Below are 17,787 nucleotides of genomic sequence, written 5' to 3' on the forward strand. Positions count from 1 at the left end.
TAACACATGCAAAGAACAAGACTTAACTAAAAATATAGGCTCCTCACTGGGGGGGGGGGGGTGATATATATATATATATATATATATATATATATATACATACATGGAAAGTAAGCGTTTCGGTAGTGTGGATGAGTGTTTTAGAAGTGGATGTGAAAAGAACAATTCAGTACTGTAATATGGAAGTGACTTAATTTTTTTTTCTGTGTAATTTTTTTTGGGGGGGGGGTTGTTTCTTTCTTTGTTTTTTTTTGTTTTTTAATATTTTTGTTGTTTCCGTTTTTCTGATTTTTTTTTTTAATATTAATTTTTCTGAATATTGTATTTCAATTTTTGGGGATATTTTTTTAAAGACGGAACAAATATTTAAAAAAAAAGAAAAAAATAATTATTCTGAAAAAAACAGAACAGAAAATAAAAAAACTTAGGTCTATAACAAAAATAAAAATAAAAACATTATTCACTTTTGGGGCTTTTTGCATTCTGGTTCTTGGGGGGTATGGATAAAACATGGCCTTCGAAAGTTCCCCATCGCTGGTGTCAGCAATGCAATTATGCTGCAAATGCTTTGTAAATCAGTTGTCAGCTTCTGGAAGCAACCCTTCTTTCTCCATATGTTTTCTGTAATTCCCATGATCTGCTCGCCAGAATGTAAAGTTGATCTCCGCAGGGCCTTGTCAAGCATGTCTGATTCTTTCTTCAGAAGCAAAACAATAATATGACATTAAAAGACATTCTGAGTGGATTTGTTGGCCAATTTAAAAACCATATTTACAGATTTATGCCTGCTGCTGCCGGGAATGTAAAACCTCGCCCGACTCACTCATGAAGCAAAAGATTGATCAACAGTGCCACCTGCTGGTGCAAACACAAAATTGTCTCTTAAAGCTTTTTCCTCAATTTGTGGAATGAAATGTTACAGCATATTCATATATTCGCTTTTATTTCTTTGATGAGTTAAAGAAAGAGTGTAGGCTTGACCTCTCTTTAAGAAATTAAAAACATCCCAGACATTCACAGTGTGACACAAAGAAACAAATTGTTATAAATACAAAAGGAGATTATGTGCACATTAAGGCTGAGACACTCACAAGGGCATTCACAAAATCACGTTTCCATTGTAAATTATTTCGTCTTTGGTACAGAACAGCATTATTAAAGCCATATTATTTGGTCCACTACTTGTATTAACTCATTCACTGCCATTGACGGCTATAAACGTCAAAAATTCATTTGAACTATTTCTATTAGTTTAACTCTTTTTTTTTCTTCTACTTTTGTTAACAAGAGCATGAAAATGTACATTTAGAACATATATAAAGTTTGTGATTAATTGTGAGTTAACTAGTGAAGTCATACGATTAATTACAATTACAAATTTTAATTGCCCGACGAGATGATTATTAAAAATGAGGGGCGATTCAAATTTTTACTCGTAAATAATCGCATGACTTCAATAGTTAACTCACGATTAATCACAAATTTGATATCTGTTCTAAATGTACAATAACAAAAATCTAGGTTTTCATACTCTTGTTAAACAAAAGTAATCGAAATAGTTCAAATGAATTTTTGACGTCTATAACCGTCAATGGCAGCGAACGAGTTCAAGATTCCACCATATTGGTCATCATCCTCAATGTGATTCCGGCTGGCATTGATTTGTCAGGTAAGCAAAAATAAAATAAATTACATGCGTCTCTGCTTAAACGGGTCTTACGTTCAAGTCTTTCGGGAGCGTTTCACAAAATACGTTCTCTCAATAACAGGCAAAAGTGTCGCTCAGAAGCAGCAGATGAGAGCAAAGTTCTGTGGTGTGTACATTTAAACAGCATGCATGTTTATTGTAAACATGTCACAGCGACAAGTTGTGCACATTAATGTTGCAACGTGCTTTATATAAAGCCACTGGTGCGTTGATGGCTTTAATTGCTGTGCGACATCGCTACCGAGGACGCATGGATCATACTACGAAGTAAAATTGCTTTTATTCTCTACTATTAAAAAAAAATGTCTCCGCAAAACATCAAGGCTGGAGTTTAGGTTGGTACCTTTGAAAGCTGCCTCCATTAAAGGGTTTGTTCAAAACGATTGAACTGGTTGACATTTATATGACGGCAAGATCAAATTCGTTGTATTATTACTCATACGACTAAATATGCTCTGAAATGTCAACAAAGCCATTGTATAAAAAGATCAACTCATTTACATAACATAAGCGCTATCAATTTGCAACATTTTTCTAAGGACCACTTATGGCAGTATCACTCATATCAATGTTGCCTTAAAAAAAAAAGCGTCTTTTTTTTTGCATTTCCAGTAGCAAGTTGAAAATATTTCTCCACGTGTCTCTTGATAGAAAAAGTCATCTTCTTTAAAAAGGCACTTGATACGATTCCATTGTCATCCCGCATTCAGGTCCTCTTAAATTGTTTGTATTCCTTTGTGCTTGTTCTTTTCATTATTTTTTTTTTGTTGCACACAAATAATAGATTTGCTCCCGGAGCCGCATCGGTCATCACATCCTCTTCCGTTTGTGTTCCGGCTTATCTCGCCGTCCCCTGTAACGCTGATGATGGAGGTGGAAAACCTGCTGATCCGGCCATTGCCGAAAGTTGTCGACGCTGTACAGACGCGCGTGTTGATGTTTCCGGAAGAAGCTTCGTTGATAGTTGGATGCTGCAAAAAAAAAAAAAAAAAAAGTGAAAAGTGATCTCGAGAACTTCGGATTGAATGCAAATGAATGCTCGCTCTGCTTACGGTTCATGCAGGCGATTTTGGGAACATCCCAATGTCCGTCGCCACGACAACGGATGCTTGGGAGGTGCCTCTGAATGTATCCTGTGCTGCATCGGTACCTCACCAGCGAATTGACCTCATAGCGTTCACGCTGTCTCCCGAATGTCCGCGCGTTTTCCACCAGTGGAGGCTGGCTGCATGCCACTGAGGAACAAAAGCAACTTTGCATGAAAGTTTTGTTTATGCAGTTTTTTCTTCTTTTTTTTTTTTACATCTCTCTGTGACTGCACAAGCCCTATTTGCCAGATGAACATTTTTTTATAATAAAATAATTTACTGTCCAATACTGAAGTTGTTATGTCATTTTTCCTAATATAAAATATAAGCATTTATGAAGGTGCGATGTTTTGCATGGTATGTCTGACATTTACCTGTACCCTTCTTGCAAGTGAAGGTGAGGTGGTAGTTGCACGGAACGTCGTTCCACTGGCCGTCCTCGTGCCAGATCATCACCACGCAGTCCTCTCCTTCAGTGAAGAAACTGTCGGGCTGGTTGGGCCTCCAGTTTTCATAGTGCTGCAATTCAAGAAGGGATGATGTCACGCAAATAGAAAATACTTTTCATTGAGTTGTGATTTTCCTCAATGGCCACAAGAGGTCGCTTTTGCGTGAAGAAAAGATGGACAGGCGAAATCAGCACAAAGTTAAAAAAATGTTTTTTTAAATCAGCACGAAGTGTGATGTATGCCCCTTTTTGTATAATTATAGTTGCTCTGCGATCAAATGTATCTGTATTGGTAGTGAAAGGGATTCCTAAATATTTTTTGGGGGTTAAAAAAAAAGGCTTTTTTGTCATGTCCCTAACCCTCTTTATGACCATCTGTCAAATATAACCGATAAAATAAGTTTCAAATAATCCTTTTTTAGGTATGATTTTGAAGTTTTAACCTCTGACCAAACACGCAACCATGTTACTAAAAACCTTTTTAAGCCATCGATTGGAAGACAAAAATGTGAACAAAATGGTTGTCAAACTAACACTCCATAGATAGACCTAAAAGGTAAGTCTTTGCTTCTATTTTTCACATTTGGTCAATGTTTTCCACATAACAGAACTTGTCACTAAAATTTACACAACTCTGTTTCTCAAATCAGAAAAAGCTCAATTAAATCAGTTTTCTTAGTACAGTATAGCTAAGTTTGTTATTGACCAGTTAGCATAGCGGCTAACACAGCTAGCTTGTAGCTTTGGCAAAAAAAATATAGCAACTGTAGAGGATTGGTTCAGCAATATCTTTAAAATATGTTTTTCCAGGTTCCTCAGTAATTATTAATTTTTGGGGAAACATAACAAAAATGTGAAATAAATGGTCCGTTTTTCAAAAATCTTAGTGCCTAAATTGTCCTGTAATAAAGGAATGACTCAAGGCTTCATGACATCATGCGTAACACTAAACAAAGTTTTGAAAATGATTCTAGTTCAGTGAATTTGTGAACATGAGTTCCAAATCGAACCCCGATTGCATAGCAGGGATCCATGTTAAATGGTCTTAAGGCTTACAGTCTGCATACTTAACATACTTAAATGTGACTCCACAGATGTGCTGCTCATTTACACATTCATACAACGTACACACAGCTGTAGTGCTGCGGGGTATTCGACGTGCAATTGGTGCGACCTGCAGTCTTTCACCACTAGCGGGTTCAAACGACTTCTTCAAAGATGAGACCACCCCAACTTAGCCCACCCCCCTCCGCACACCCTCGCGCACCCCCAACCCCCGACCCCTACGACAAGTCTTGTCCCTGGGCCGTGCTACTCTGTCATTAGGCTTTACAAACACAGCCACTTCCTGCTCGCCTTACTGCGAAGGTAACAAATGTCATCAGCTGCACAACTGTGCACAGCAGGACGCCATCTTCCTCAAAATAATCAAACAAACCCTGATTAGCCATACACGTTTACAAAACCAAATAGACTTTACTCCGTAAAAAAAAAAAAAGAGGCCTTTTTTTTTTTTATGTCATAATTTTTAAGTAATTTTCCCCCCTATATTTAAGTGTGGCATTATTGTCCAAACTGAGCATATTGTTACTGGCTTTTATTAAGGAATAAACTCTTACTGTATTTTAACGTTGATCATGACGGTTAAGAAAACACGTAAACACGTGGAGTATTTTTAGCCAATGCGATTCTAATATTGGGTGAGTGTGACCACCCATGCGGACCCCCCATATTGCTTTGTCCATTTCTCTGTCTTTCTGCAGGCGGGCACAGGTGCTGTCCATCTGTGTTGTCTTCCTGCCTGGTGGCTGCCTGCTCTCGGAGGGAGGGAAGCGAGGGGGATGGTGGGACACTAAACCGTACCTGTCTACGCCTGCCGCACTGCGCCCTCCGTCTCCCTCCCCCAAAAGTGTCACTCGTACCCTCATCACCCGTCAGCTGAGAAAGGGCTGGTGATTATCTTTAAACCTGATCTGTTGACTAATCTTTGAAATGTGGACATTATTCTCAAAAAGCAAAAGTATTCACATGCTATATTTACTGTAAATCCTGATACTTATGTTTAAAAAAGAAAAAAAAAAAAAAAAGGAAAAACTTGTGTTTGAGTACCAGAAATTTACTTATAGACAATATCCATTTTAAAAAGTTGGAATTACAGAAAAAAAAACTTTTATGGTGCTAAAATGTGCTGCCACAGCTTTGCTAATGTTTTGGGCTGGCAAGCAAAAAATGCTAAGTTGCCACAAATCATTTTTGTCAACGACTGCATCAAACAATTCTCTTAAATAAGGTAACGGATTAGGAAATATCCTGCTTTATATCCGAACCTGTTGCCGTCATCGTTAATGCTACCTACTTCACGTTCCTCCATGTTGTTGCTGTCCTTGTTTTTTTCCCACTTTATAATCAATGAATCAAGAATTTAGCCGCGGTTGACTTAACCACTGTCTAGTTACGTCTTTTTTACATTGTGTCATATAGAGGTTGAAAAAAGTACTGACCCTATTTTTGTCAAAGTAAGTCATGGAAAGTACAGGTACTGTAGTGCCTTGAGATACAAGCGCCTTGGAAGAGCCTGAGCTTGGTCTTTTTTTTGTGTCTTGAGATAAGAGCATAAAGGGATTATTGCATTTGCATTTATTTCAATGGGGGAAACTGATTTCAGATATGAACGTTAGTCAAAAGAACATTTTAAACATGTATCTCGAGTCACCACTAAATCTGTTTTGAGTAAAAGTAAAATGCCATTAGAAAAAAAAATACTCAAGTAAAGTCGAAATATCAGAAAATTATATACTTACTATGTATTAATTACTTCCCACCATTGAACACTTCTAACCGGTTTCCGCTCGTGTACTGCTTTTTACGCACTCCGAATGCCTCCTTCATATATTGTTAGGCTCACGCTGGGAACACTTTCAACAGAACTTCATGAGAAAATCAACAGTGCCCCCTAATAAAGGGTGTTCCTCTCCACATGAGAGCATCCGTCATTGACATGACGTCCAAATATTTAGACTGTCGCTCTGCCATGTTTGCTGAGAGGGAGAAAAGAACTGCGGGAAAGAGCAACCTATCTTACCGTGGGGCTTCCATCGGTCCAGCGGAAGTCGCTATCAAACATATTATCGTTCAGACCAATCCACTGGTAATCTTGCCCAAGACCTGCCAAACAGAATAGACAACAGATGACATTTCTTGCCCATGTTAGGAGTGTTTATGAACAAAAAAGAAGAGGGTACAAAGCAACAATATTGTCAATGCCTGAATCGACATTTTCAGATTTGACTGTGATTTTCAAAGAACATGCTGAGATTTTCTGACTTACGATTGACAAACTGTTGCTCCTCATGGGAAAGGATGCTGGTCAGGTGAGCCCCTTGCATGCGACAGTCTCTCTCTGCCGTATCCCAGTTTCTTCTGCTTGGGAAATACTTGTAGCACTGGCCTTGGAACTTGTGCCAGCCATATTCGCACACCTCTGCATCTGCAAGGAAAGGAAGCAACAGATATTGAGGAATAAGCTAGTATTTGAGTTACTCTGATCCGTTTAAGTATCTTTCTGTGGCTTCAACTAGTGTTTACGCAAATTACGCCTGACCCATGAGGCTCTGGTTAGTCATTTTAATCAAGATGACAGCTAGATAGTTCCACTTTAAGCACATTAAGAGCTGTAGAAGGTAAAACAAAAAAAGTGAGGTTAAAAGGGTATGTGACCAAAGAATTGAGATTTGACCCAAAAGGGTATGTGACCAAAGAATTGAGATTTGACCCAAAAGGGTATGTGACCAAAGAATTGAGATTTGACCCAAAAGGGTATGTGACCAAAGAATTGAGATTTGACCCAAAAGGGTATGTGACCAAAGAATTGAGATTTGACCCATAGTAGCCTAACAACACAGTACTATTGATTTATATCACACTGACAGTGATCCCTGTGTCTAAATATTAACAACAACATCAACTCTCTTAATTTAACTCCTTTCATTTCAGCGCAATTAAGAAGAATGCAAGGGCAAATATCTCTCTGGGCCGCTGTTTGAGCAAACACTTCTAAGACAGCAGCTGCGTAGAGTACACAATCTGAGTGTAATTCACTGATGAGTGATCTCTTCCAAAACGAATGGTGGAGAATAGACACGCTCTAAAAGCGCCTACACCCCAAAAAATACCCTGGGCTCAGCATGGAATAAAAAAAACACAATTCATTCATGAAATGAAAGTAATATTTTAACGATACACTTCCAAATTTTTGTTTAAGCAATTTTTTTGGGGATTGGTGAATAGTTGAAACTGATCCAAGAAACTGTAAAAAGACTGTGATATATGAAATTGAATAGTGTATTAAATGTAAAAACAAATATATTTTTCATTAATACAACTGAACGTCAGGTTATTGGTCTGACTGTGACGTAAGCAAGGATGTCGTTTAAAAATAGGTTGATCACTAAAAACATACCTTCCTCACAAAAGAGCCCGGAGTAGCTCGGGAGGCAAACACATGTGAAGCAAGCCACCCCATCAACACATGTACCTCCATTGCGGCAAGGGTTGGACTGGCATTCATCAATGTCTAAACAAACAGATATATTATTTAGAAACTACAGCAGATCACTTCAAAAGAGGATTTTTACATAAAGACATATTTTTGAAGACAGTTTTCTACCTGTTTCACAGCGATCGCCGCTATAACCAGGTGCACAGCTACAGGCTTGGATGCTGCCACTCATGAGGCAAGATCCTCCATTCAGGCAAATGTTTTCAGTACATGAGTCAATTCCTGATAAAAAAAAAATATATATATTTGCTCAACAATGGTCTGTCTGCTTAATAATATTGATTAAAGAATAGTGTTATTTAAAAATATATATATATTTTAGACCTACCGGAAATTTCCACAGTCTCTCCTACAATGGTGTGCCTCAGGTCTTGTACTGGAAGCGAAGTTGTGCCCTCCCCTGGGTTGTGTGATTCTCCTCCAGTGAGCGATGGAGGTGCAGTTATGTTACTGCCTGGTTTACCATCCTTGCCAGAGAAAGGTCGGGTGGGGAGCACCGATAGCACGTTCTGGCTTTGGGTTTCAGCTGGTGACATTGTTGTGAACTCTCCATCTTGTGGGGGGATTGACTCCCCCTTTGATGCAGTGGTGGTAGCATCTACCTTGAAGACTGTCTGGATTTCATCTGATCCTTGATTTGTTGTGGTGATCAATTTTCCTGACAGTGCCACAGAACTGCCTGTTTCTCTCCCTGCTTGAGTCGTAAAGATGGAGGATGACATAGTGGTGACCTCGCCACGATCCTGTTTACGTATGCTATTTGTATTCATGCTATCTTCTCGACTGCTGGTGCTTTCTGAAGCCTCGTCAGATCTTGGAGAAGGAGTTGCTGAGTCAAAAGGCTGACTCTCTGCAGCTTGGCTAGTTGTGTACATTGGTATTTCTGTTGGTTTTATACTTTCATTGTCATCTGGAATGCTCTCTACTTTGTTGGGATTTGATCCCTCATAGTCTGGAATCTCTCCACTCTCCGCTGTCGACTGTGTTCCTCGATCGTCTGCTTCCGGAGTTGATTCAATAATTTCACCACTTGAAATTTGCTCATCTGTAAGGTCAGTTGTATCTTGAGCCACTGTGGCAGACACAGGCTCAATGACTGAAATGCCAATAGCAAGGCTTGCAGACATGGGACTGGTCGGTGATACGTCTTCAGAGGAGTAGTCTGTGTGAGGGTGGTGGGTGATAGCAAACTCTGACCGGGCATGTTCCAATGATTCTCGGGGGGGTGTTGGGTGTTGTTGGGGAGGAAAGGTTGTGACAAAATGGACCAAAATACTTTCCTGTGAAGGTATTGCTCCAAAAAGGACATCTGAAATGTGTTCTGCTGGTTTTGTTGTAGCCACTTCTTGGTAATTGGTAGTAGTCTCTCCAGAATCTGGTATACCAGTGTGTTCTTGTGTGCTTGATGTGTCAGTTTGTGTCTCGTTATTCTCAATAGGAATTCGGGACATACCAGGTGACTGGGTTGAATAAACCTGTGTCATGGGGGTCTTAGTAGATGTCTCTTCATATAAAGAGGACCCTGTCTGAGTCGATGTTGGGTTAGCCAATTCTGCATTGTAGACACTTGGTGTTGTGACCCCTGAACCGTCTTCTTCTGTTGAAGTGATGAGACTTGTCTCTGTTGACACAGAAGCCGCCACGCTCTCTGAGGAACTTGAACTTTCACCAGCTGTATCACGTGCCCTAGTAGTTGAATTCACATTTTCGTTAGAGGATAACTGTTCTGTAACATCTAAAATGGCATCTACTGTTGGAGTTGCAGGGCTTAGCAGTGAAGATGGGGTACTTTCTGGTTGGATTAAAAATGATTGAGTAATTCTTTGTGGACTTGGACTTTCAGTAGACATTTCAAGTGAGCTTGAATCAGATTCCGCCTGAGTAGTTTCTTCCTGGTGTTTTATAGACTGACTAGATTGTGGAGTTGTTACAGATTCAACATCAGTCAATTCTATTGCTTTGGAATCTAGCATTTCAGGGGATTGGGATGAAATGAGTACAACATTAGTCGGTGAAGGCTCAAATGTCTTATCTTCTACTTCACTAAGCATACTACTAGGTCCAAAGTCCTGACTTGAGCCCTCAATGGGAGACCCTGGGCTTGTTGTGGCTGTGCCACTCTGAACAATATTGGAATGAGGAGTGAATGCAACCTCAACCTGTTGGATGGATGTATCAGATGGGGAAGATTCTAATTCTGGGGCAAATGTGGTAACAAATTGGATAGGAGGGTCAAATTGAGAGGTGTGTTCAACAAAAGGTACCTTAGATGTAGAAAATTTATCTTTCGTAAATGAAGATGTGACATGGTCCATGGTGCTCTCATTCTGTGATGGTGTTAATGTTATTCTGTCGGAGGAATGTGAAATAGTTTCTGAAAATACTGCTTCATGTAGCATTGTGGTTACATCATTTGTTTCATGCTCTTGGGATCTTATGGCTTTATCTGTGCTCGAAAGAGTGGATCCTGCAGAAGTGTTATCAGTGAAGGAAGTGGCTGTTGGCTTCTCAGTGCTGTAGAGACTAGAGGTGGCACCTGATAGAAGTATTTCAGCTTCCCCACTACCAGGCTCAGGCAACACTTCCAGATGTGATATTGTTTTAGGCTCCATTGTTGAAGCTGTCAGCCTTTCATTACTTGAGGTGCCAGCAACATCAGGTACAAAATTGGGCGTCGGTTTCACAGTACTGTAGAGAGATGACCAAATGCTTGATTTTTTTATACCATTGTCAACTCCACTAATAACTCCAGGCTTCTTAGTGCTGAACAGTGAAGAAGCTGGTAATGTTACTATATCAGATGCTGTCCATCCAGAGGATGATTCTATTGTTGCTGTGGTTTTAGAACTGAACACATTTTCTCCTCCAGAGCCTTCATCTGAGTCATAGACACGTTTGAGAACTGGCTTTGTATGAGTATCAAGTGAGAAAACTGGTTGTGATGATGTTACATCATATAATGCTCCATGGCTTGGTTTTGTTGAGGCAGTTTGTGATGACAATGATGCAGTGCGTACACTAGAATTTTCTGTAGTCAAAACACTTTCCACAGGTAATGATTCAGAAAGGGCTGGAGAGTATGTAGGAGAGGCTGCTGAGGCATGAGTAGGTGTGAAGAAGTTTATAGCATCTGTTCCTGAAGCCTCTGGTTCCTCTGTCACCTCCAATTGTTGCATCGTTGTAATTGGTGTGAGACCTCCTCCCTCCTCAGCCTCAATGGTTGGGTAAAATGGAGAAGAGGGGATGATGGAAATGGTATCAGCATCAATAATAATATCAGTGCTAGGGATGAGCTCGGGGGGTGGGCTTTCCTCTTGTATGCTGTGTGTAACTGGGGAGAGCAGTTCATCTTCATCGTTTGTATCTTCTGTAAATAGAATAGTTTTGTTGGTCGATGGTCTAGACACATGCAGCACCATGGTGGATGTTTGGTCTTCTAAATCATTGTTGGCCTCATTGCTAGGAGTAACACTGACTACCTGTTGCTCTGAAATGCTATGATATTCAACTGAAAGAATAGGGGTTGGCAAAGATGTAACTTCAACTTGTTTATATTCACTGCTTGAGTGGACTGTGGTGAGGTCATTCACACTCTGAACATCCACTGACCCTCCAATTGTGTAGGGGAGCCAAGTTGTAAAAGATGACTCTGTTGTCTTCTCAGCTGTAGTAAATGCATTAGTACCAGTGCTAGAGATTGGAAATTGTGTTTTCTCCATGTTTTGGGGAGTTTTTGTAACCTGAGCCATTTCCATCTCCTGTGATGAAATCTCATATGTGGTTGAATTGACTGAAACTAACGTTTCACTTTCGCCGGTTGCCTCTCCAACTGTAATGTTTTTAATCACAGATGCCTTGGAAGTGAACATCTCTGTGGTTTGGTCACCAGAACTCTCACCTTCTGTCAAACTCAAATCTGGTGTTGATTTATCAGTTAAAGGTGTAACTGATTGGGCAGATGGCATCACATATGATGTTTTAGGGTTAGGTTTGACTGTGCTGAAGAGAGTAGGCCCTGCAGTCACAGTTGATTTTGGTCTACTGAAGAGAGAAGATGTCTCTGTAACAGCAATTTTTAGATTCTCAGTTGTTGCTGTTGTCTGCTGATAGGAAGAGGCTGTAATTGTTTCACTTTCAGTAGATGTCTTTTCATGAGATGTCGACATGGTAGCCCAAATGACCTCGGTTGTGGAATGTTCACGTATGCCATCCTTTTCTTTATTCGATAATCTTGTTTGTGTCTCAGGTGAAAAGACTGTTGATCTCACAGTGCTGTGCAGGGAAGAATCTGCAGTGCTCACTAGTTTTTGTGTTACAGCCTTTTCAGTAGACTCCCTGTCAGTTGAAGTTTCCCCAAAAACAGCAATAGCAATGGGTGAAGGAGTGATGTGACTTGTGGCTGCTGCAGTGGTGTCAAGCACAGATGATGTTGCCATTGGTATGGATATTGTTGATATGTCAATAAAGTCCGTACCCAATATCTCATCCTCAGGTGTTCTATCATTGAAAACCCCACTTCCTTGCTCAGTTAAGTAAATCTCATCGCTTGTCTTGTATGGGGCTTGGGTTGATAATACAAATTCCTGCGTGGACTGTCTGCTTAGTTGAGTTGACGAATCATATGTGTTCTTATCTATTTCAATCTCACTAGTTGTATCAAGGGATATATCTCCACCTGATCCATCTGAACTTATCTCTAAATCATCCTCTTCAGGGGAAAGCCCAGAGATCTCCATGTCGACATAAGTGGAAGATTCTTTTGAGGGAAGCATAGAGTGACTGGGCATTTCCATGGGTTGAGTCCCTTCAAATATATGAGGACTTGATGAAACAGCAAATATACTATCCCCTGAACTTTCTTTCTCGGCAGTAACTAATGGTCTAGATGATTCTTCTTTTGGAGTTACTGCGAGAAATTCATTTGTAACAGCAGAGATGTCATCTCCGAAGCTTCCAACACTCTGCCTCGCTGCATCACGACTTTGCTCTGTTGCAGCCGATAAAGAGGATGCACTTTGAACTTCAATCGGAGTCACCGATGTAATTTTCTTAGTACTGAACAGAGAAGACACTGAAGTAATTTGAGGTTTTAAAACAGTACTTGCTTCAATTTCAGGTGATGGTGTTAATGACTTCTCTGTTATATAATTGACAGATTCTGAAAGAACTTGAATTGCTGCTGCTTCTGTATGAACCTTAGTGGAAGGGGTTTGCTCTGCAACGGTTGAAAATGGATTCTTTGTGCTAAACATGGATGAAACGGGATCAGCTGTGACATCATCTGAACCTTCATCATTTGTGATTACGAACTTTGAGTTTGTGATAAATGCTGAGCTAGTAGTAGGAGCAGTAGGTTTCCTCGAGGTTGGCATAGACTCTACTGAGTTAATATCTGTGTTGATGCTGTGTTTTGAAGTTGCTGGGAACTCTGTGCTGGAAAGGGTAAAGTCTGTATAAGAAGAAATTAGGTCTCCAGAGCCTTCGTGAATGTTGATAACTTCTGCATCAGAACCTGTTGCACTAGGAAGTGAAATAGTTGTCACTGCATCTTCCACTGGGCTGTACAAAGATGTTGAGACATCCGTGACAGGGCCAGATGTAGGCTCTTCAGTGAATGTCCTATCAGCAGTGGACACTGTAACCATGCTTTTGTCTGTGTTCTTCTGTGTAACCGGGGAAATTGGAGTCTCGGTGCTATAATGAGAATAATCTCTGCCATTTCCTCTCGTTGAATGTGATGTTGATATTGTTGATGGTCCAGTACTTAACGTTGAAGAGATGGTTGCTGATGTTTTCCCGGTGACCTCTGTAGAAAGTGCAAAGGTTTTATCAATAATCTCTGTGTCATCAATTATTTGAATGGAAGGCTTTAGGGAGATTGGAGATTTTGTAGATGTCTCTTGAGAAGTGCCAATCACAACAGCTGAGTGGCTGCTATGTTCCATAGTACTGTCTGTAGTTGGCAATAAAGACTGAGATGACTCTTCTGTTAAAATCTCAGTTGTTTGTCCTTTTGAGCTGTCCTGTTCTGGAAGAAAGATTGTTGAACCTGCATCCAATTCATTTATGATTGGAACATCTGAAGTACTCTGTAGTATTTTAGATTGTGTGTTTATGGACTGTGCATGTGTTGTACTAGTGATTCCTGGTAATGCAGACTGCTCAGAGAGATCAGAACTAGGTGTTGCTTTAGTGAAGCCTTCTACTTGATCAGAGGTGAGCAACTCTGCCAGTGTTTGTTGCTCAGGGCTTTGGGAAAAAACAGAGCTTATAATTGTAATAGTCTCTTTGATGGCTACATCAGTGTTGTGCTTGTCATCTGTTGTCGATACTACAGATTTTGCCTCAAGTGTGGTAATAGATTTCTCTGTATGACTTATGTTAGAAGTTCCTTGCTTTTCAGGTAACAATGGATTTAGTTTCTCTGTGTTGGCTGAAAGAAGGGCTACAGTAACAGTATCATTTGAGACATGTCTTGTCACATTGTCATTTGATGCTGTGGTTACTGGTATGTGGGTTCTGGACATTAAAGGGACTGTGGATGTTTCGCTTGACTGGTATTTTGAATAATCTGAAGTGTGGTCACCAGAGGTATCCATATCCTGAATGGTTTCAAATTTCATGGTCGTTCCACTGCGGGAAGGAATGGATTCCACAATGTCTGTCTGGCTACTAACGTCATCCTCAATGTCTGCAAGAGCGGATGATGAAACAGAGACAATTAGCAAAGATTCGGTAGTAGAGCTTGTCACAGAAGTACTAGGAGAAGACGGCTGTGGTTTTGAGTATGAAGGCATGAGCTTGGTTGTTTGGTCACCTTGTACTCCTTCAGGCATCTCAGTGTTTGAGACAGAAGATGGTGTCTTTGCAAGTATGTATTGGGTTTGATGACCCGACCCTTCGAGGTGATCGAGGGATGGTTTTGTCCCAACTGTGAACAGCACTCCGTCAGTCTTAGCTGTAGTCACATACTTCTGTATTTCTGGAGTCACTGAAGTAGGTTTATCAGTACTGTGAAGGGATGACAGTGTTACTGATGCTTTAGAGACTTGACTGTTTTGAGCTTCTTGTGATGCTGTCACTGCTGGTGTCTCTGTACTGAACATTGACGAAACAGTTGTTGTTGTTGTTGTCTCCTTCATAAATCCATCTCTACTGTCTCCAGAACTCTCAAAATCTCTGGTAGTGGCATATGGTAGGATTCCAAGTTTGATGGTTGAGCCAATATGGGAAGGAACAGACTCGACCATCATAGCGTCACTGCTAATTCCTTCATCTCCTATGTCCTCGTTGTCTGAAAGAGTCGACGATACAGTTGGAGTTGGTTTCTCAGTACTGAAGAAGGACGATGCAGCAGTAACAGATGTCTTTGAAATGTCACCATGTGATGTGCTCATTGCAGATGTCCCTGTAACCAACATGGAAGGAAATGTAGGTGGTGTTATTTTTGGTTCTCTAGTTAACTCATCACCACTGTCTCCAGAACTCTCAGAGTCTGCTGTGGTAACTAATGATAACTTTGTTTCATAACTTTCTGTTGTTTTACTTGACACTGGCTGTAGGGGATGGGTACTGTACAAAGAATTGCCCTTAGTATAAGTCTCTTTTTCCTGAAGTGGCAATTGTGTTGGTCTCTTTGTGTGAAACATTAAGAAAGCTGTAGGAGGTGAAGGAGCTTTTTGGGTCATGTTAGTAATTTGTTCACCTGAGCTCTCTTCCTCAATGTCTGGCAATGTCGGAATAGTCTCTGATGAGTCTTCAGTTTTTCTTACATGTGCGTGGGATTCAGAAGGTGTTTCATGTGATACTGTAAATGATGGGGTGTCAGTGCTAAACAATGAAGAGGATGAAGTTGTTGCTGAAATGAATGAATCTCCAGTCAGATCAACAAGAGCTCCTGAGCCATCAGTGGTACTGAATGATAATTTTGTTTCAGGTGTCATACTTGATCCAAGCATGGGCGTAGATGACATAAGGGGTTCTGCTGTTGGTACTTCAGTGCTGTAGCGGGATGACAGATCATTGGAGGTCTTTGAGAAAGTATTAGTGCCATTTTTATGTGATACTGTTACTGCTGGTGTATCAGTACGAAGCATTGAAACCGAAGTTCCGGTAAAGTCCTCAATGCTCTCCCCAGAACCATCTGGAGCTGCAGTGACTTTACTGAGCATCTCAGTAGTGTCTTCATTTGAGAGCTTCATAATAGAACTGGCTTTTATGGTAGCTGATGAATCCTCGGTCTGACTTGTGTGTGCTGGTGGCTTAGAATGAGCTCCGTGTGATATTGCTGGGGTGTCAGGTCCATACGTTGAGGAGAAAGTAGTTGCTGAAATGAATGACTCTCTAGTAAGACCAATAGTGCCTCCAGGACTGTCATTTAAAGTGGTACTGACTAATGGTAATGATTCTGTTTCAGGTGTTATGCTTGACCTAATAACTGATGAAATGAACTCATCGCTCACATTGTCATTCTCAATATTTGTGACTGTAAATGAACTAGTAGGATGTTCTGTTAGTGCCTCAGTGGTGGGAAGAGTAGCGGTAGTGATGGAAGAAGATCTTTGAATGAAAATGTCCTGGGTTTGATCACCTGAACCATCTTGGTCTACTGTGATCGGTACAGATGTTGTAATAAGATAAGACAGTGGAGTTGTTTTCGTAGTACTATGCAGGGATGATGCAGCAGTACCTGAGATTTTTGAATTAATATGTGTAACATCTTCATGTGAGGCTGTCACAGCTGGTGTCTTTGTACTAAACATTGAAGAGACCGCTGTTGTTTTGATTTTTGGCACTCCAGTAAACTCATTCATGTTGTCTCCAGAACTTTCAATGTCTGTTGACATTCCAGGCATCATGGTTGTTCCATATAAAGAAGGTAAAGACTCAACCAGCACACTGCCCATAATTCCATCATCAATACCTGTAAAACTTTCTCTGTCAGGTGTGATGCTAGGTTCATTGGCCGATGGAAGTAGTTTAGTGCTAAAAACTTTAACCTGACCATCTGGAAGTGTCGATAATCTCACGAGAGATTCTGCAGTTGATGCCTCAGTGATGTAAAGTGTAGTAGATTCAGTGTTGGGAGAAGATGCGAGCATTTCTTGAGTCTGTTCACCTGATCCATCTTGATCTACTGGGGTCAGAGCCAAAGCTTCCTCAATCATAGCTGAACCTAATGATGTTTGCCTTTCAGGATCTACTTGAGTTGTTTTTTCAGTACTATAGAGGGGTGAAGCAGTAGTTGAAGGATTCTTTGAAGTGTCTTGCATCACATCTTCATGCGATGATGTTGTTAGTGTTTTTGTACTAAACATTGAGGAAACAGCAGTTGGTATGATTTTTGACTCACCATTAAACACATCAGCACCATCTTCATAACTCTCTGTATGTGTAGTAATATAGATTGATGCCACTACACTTGTCATCGTTGGGCCACTGATGGTTGGTATTGGATTTGTCACATCAGAGACCAGGGAAACTGATGGTTTTCCTGTAGTTGATGCAATGTCTGGTTTGTGGCTTTCTGTTGTTTCATGTGAAATGGCCTTTTGGGAGTCAGTGGTGCTGAAAGGTGAACCTGTGGAAAATGGTTCTTTATCCTCAAGATGCAGTTCTGCTGTTTTTCTTGTGCTTAACAATGATGAAATGGTAGGAGATCCTTTCAGTTTTTGGGACTGCTCAGTCAGTTTTTCACCAGAGTTGTCTTTGTCTGTTTTTGGGAAAACTGAATTGTTCTCAGGTGCAAGGGATGCATTGTCATTCTGGCTTGTTCCATGTGACATTGTCACTGCAGGAGCATCAGTGCTAGACACTGGAGAAACAGATGTGATTTTTGACACTCCACCATAGACATCAATGCCATCTCCAGAACTCTCTGAGTATGTGGTGGTATAGACTGATGCCACTTCACTCCTCATTGTTGGTTTACTCATGGTTGACATTGGATGTGTCACATCTAGTTCTGTTTTCAGGTCATGGCTGT

The 17,787-nt window shown here is 40.5% G+C and overlaps 1 protein-coding gene across 1 annotated transcript in view; it reads right to left on the reverse strand.

Moving 5' to 3' along the window:
• Nucleotides 1-949: 949 nt before the first annotated feature.
• Nucleotides 950-17,787, reverse strand: part of LOC147173512 (uncharacterized) — a 35,198-nt gene continuing 18,360 nt past the window's right edge. The window contains exons 11-21 of the mRNA XM_086075732.1: nucleotides 14,637-17,762; nucleotides 11,362-14,069; nucleotides 8,539-11,277; nucleotides 8,131-8,355; nucleotides 7,911-8,024; nucleotides 7,704-7,817; nucleotides 6,573-6,731; nucleotides 6,327-6,409; nucleotides 3,171-3,315; nucleotides 2,761-2,943; nucleotides 950-2,679 (exon numbers count right to left, since the gene is read on the reverse strand). Coding sequence (XP_085931858.1) covers nucleotides 2,519-2,679; nucleotides 2,761-2,943; nucleotides 3,171-3,315; nucleotides 6,327-6,409; nucleotides 6,573-6,731; nucleotides 7,704-7,817; nucleotides 7,911-8,024; nucleotides 8,131-8,355; nucleotides 8,539-11,277; nucleotides 11,362-14,069; nucleotides 14,637-17,762 — 9,757 coding nt within the window. The 3' untranslated portion in view covers nucleotides 950-2,518. The remainder of the gene's footprint in view (nucleotides 2,680-2,760; nucleotides 2,944-3,170; nucleotides 3,316-6,326; nucleotides 6,410-6,572; nucleotides 6,732-7,703; nucleotides 7,818-7,910; nucleotides 8,025-8,130; nucleotides 8,356-8,538; nucleotides 11,278-11,361; nucleotides 14,070-14,636; nucleotides 17,763-17,787) is intronic.

Source organism: Leptonotus elevatus, chromosome 5 (genome assembly GCF_054856555.1).
Source record: "Leptonotus elevatus isolate MCC_2025b chromosome 5, RoL_Lele_1.0, whole genome shotgun sequence".
NCBI lineage: Eukaryota > Metazoa > Chordata > Actinopteri > Syngnathiformes > Syngnathidae > Leptonotus > Leptonotus elevatus.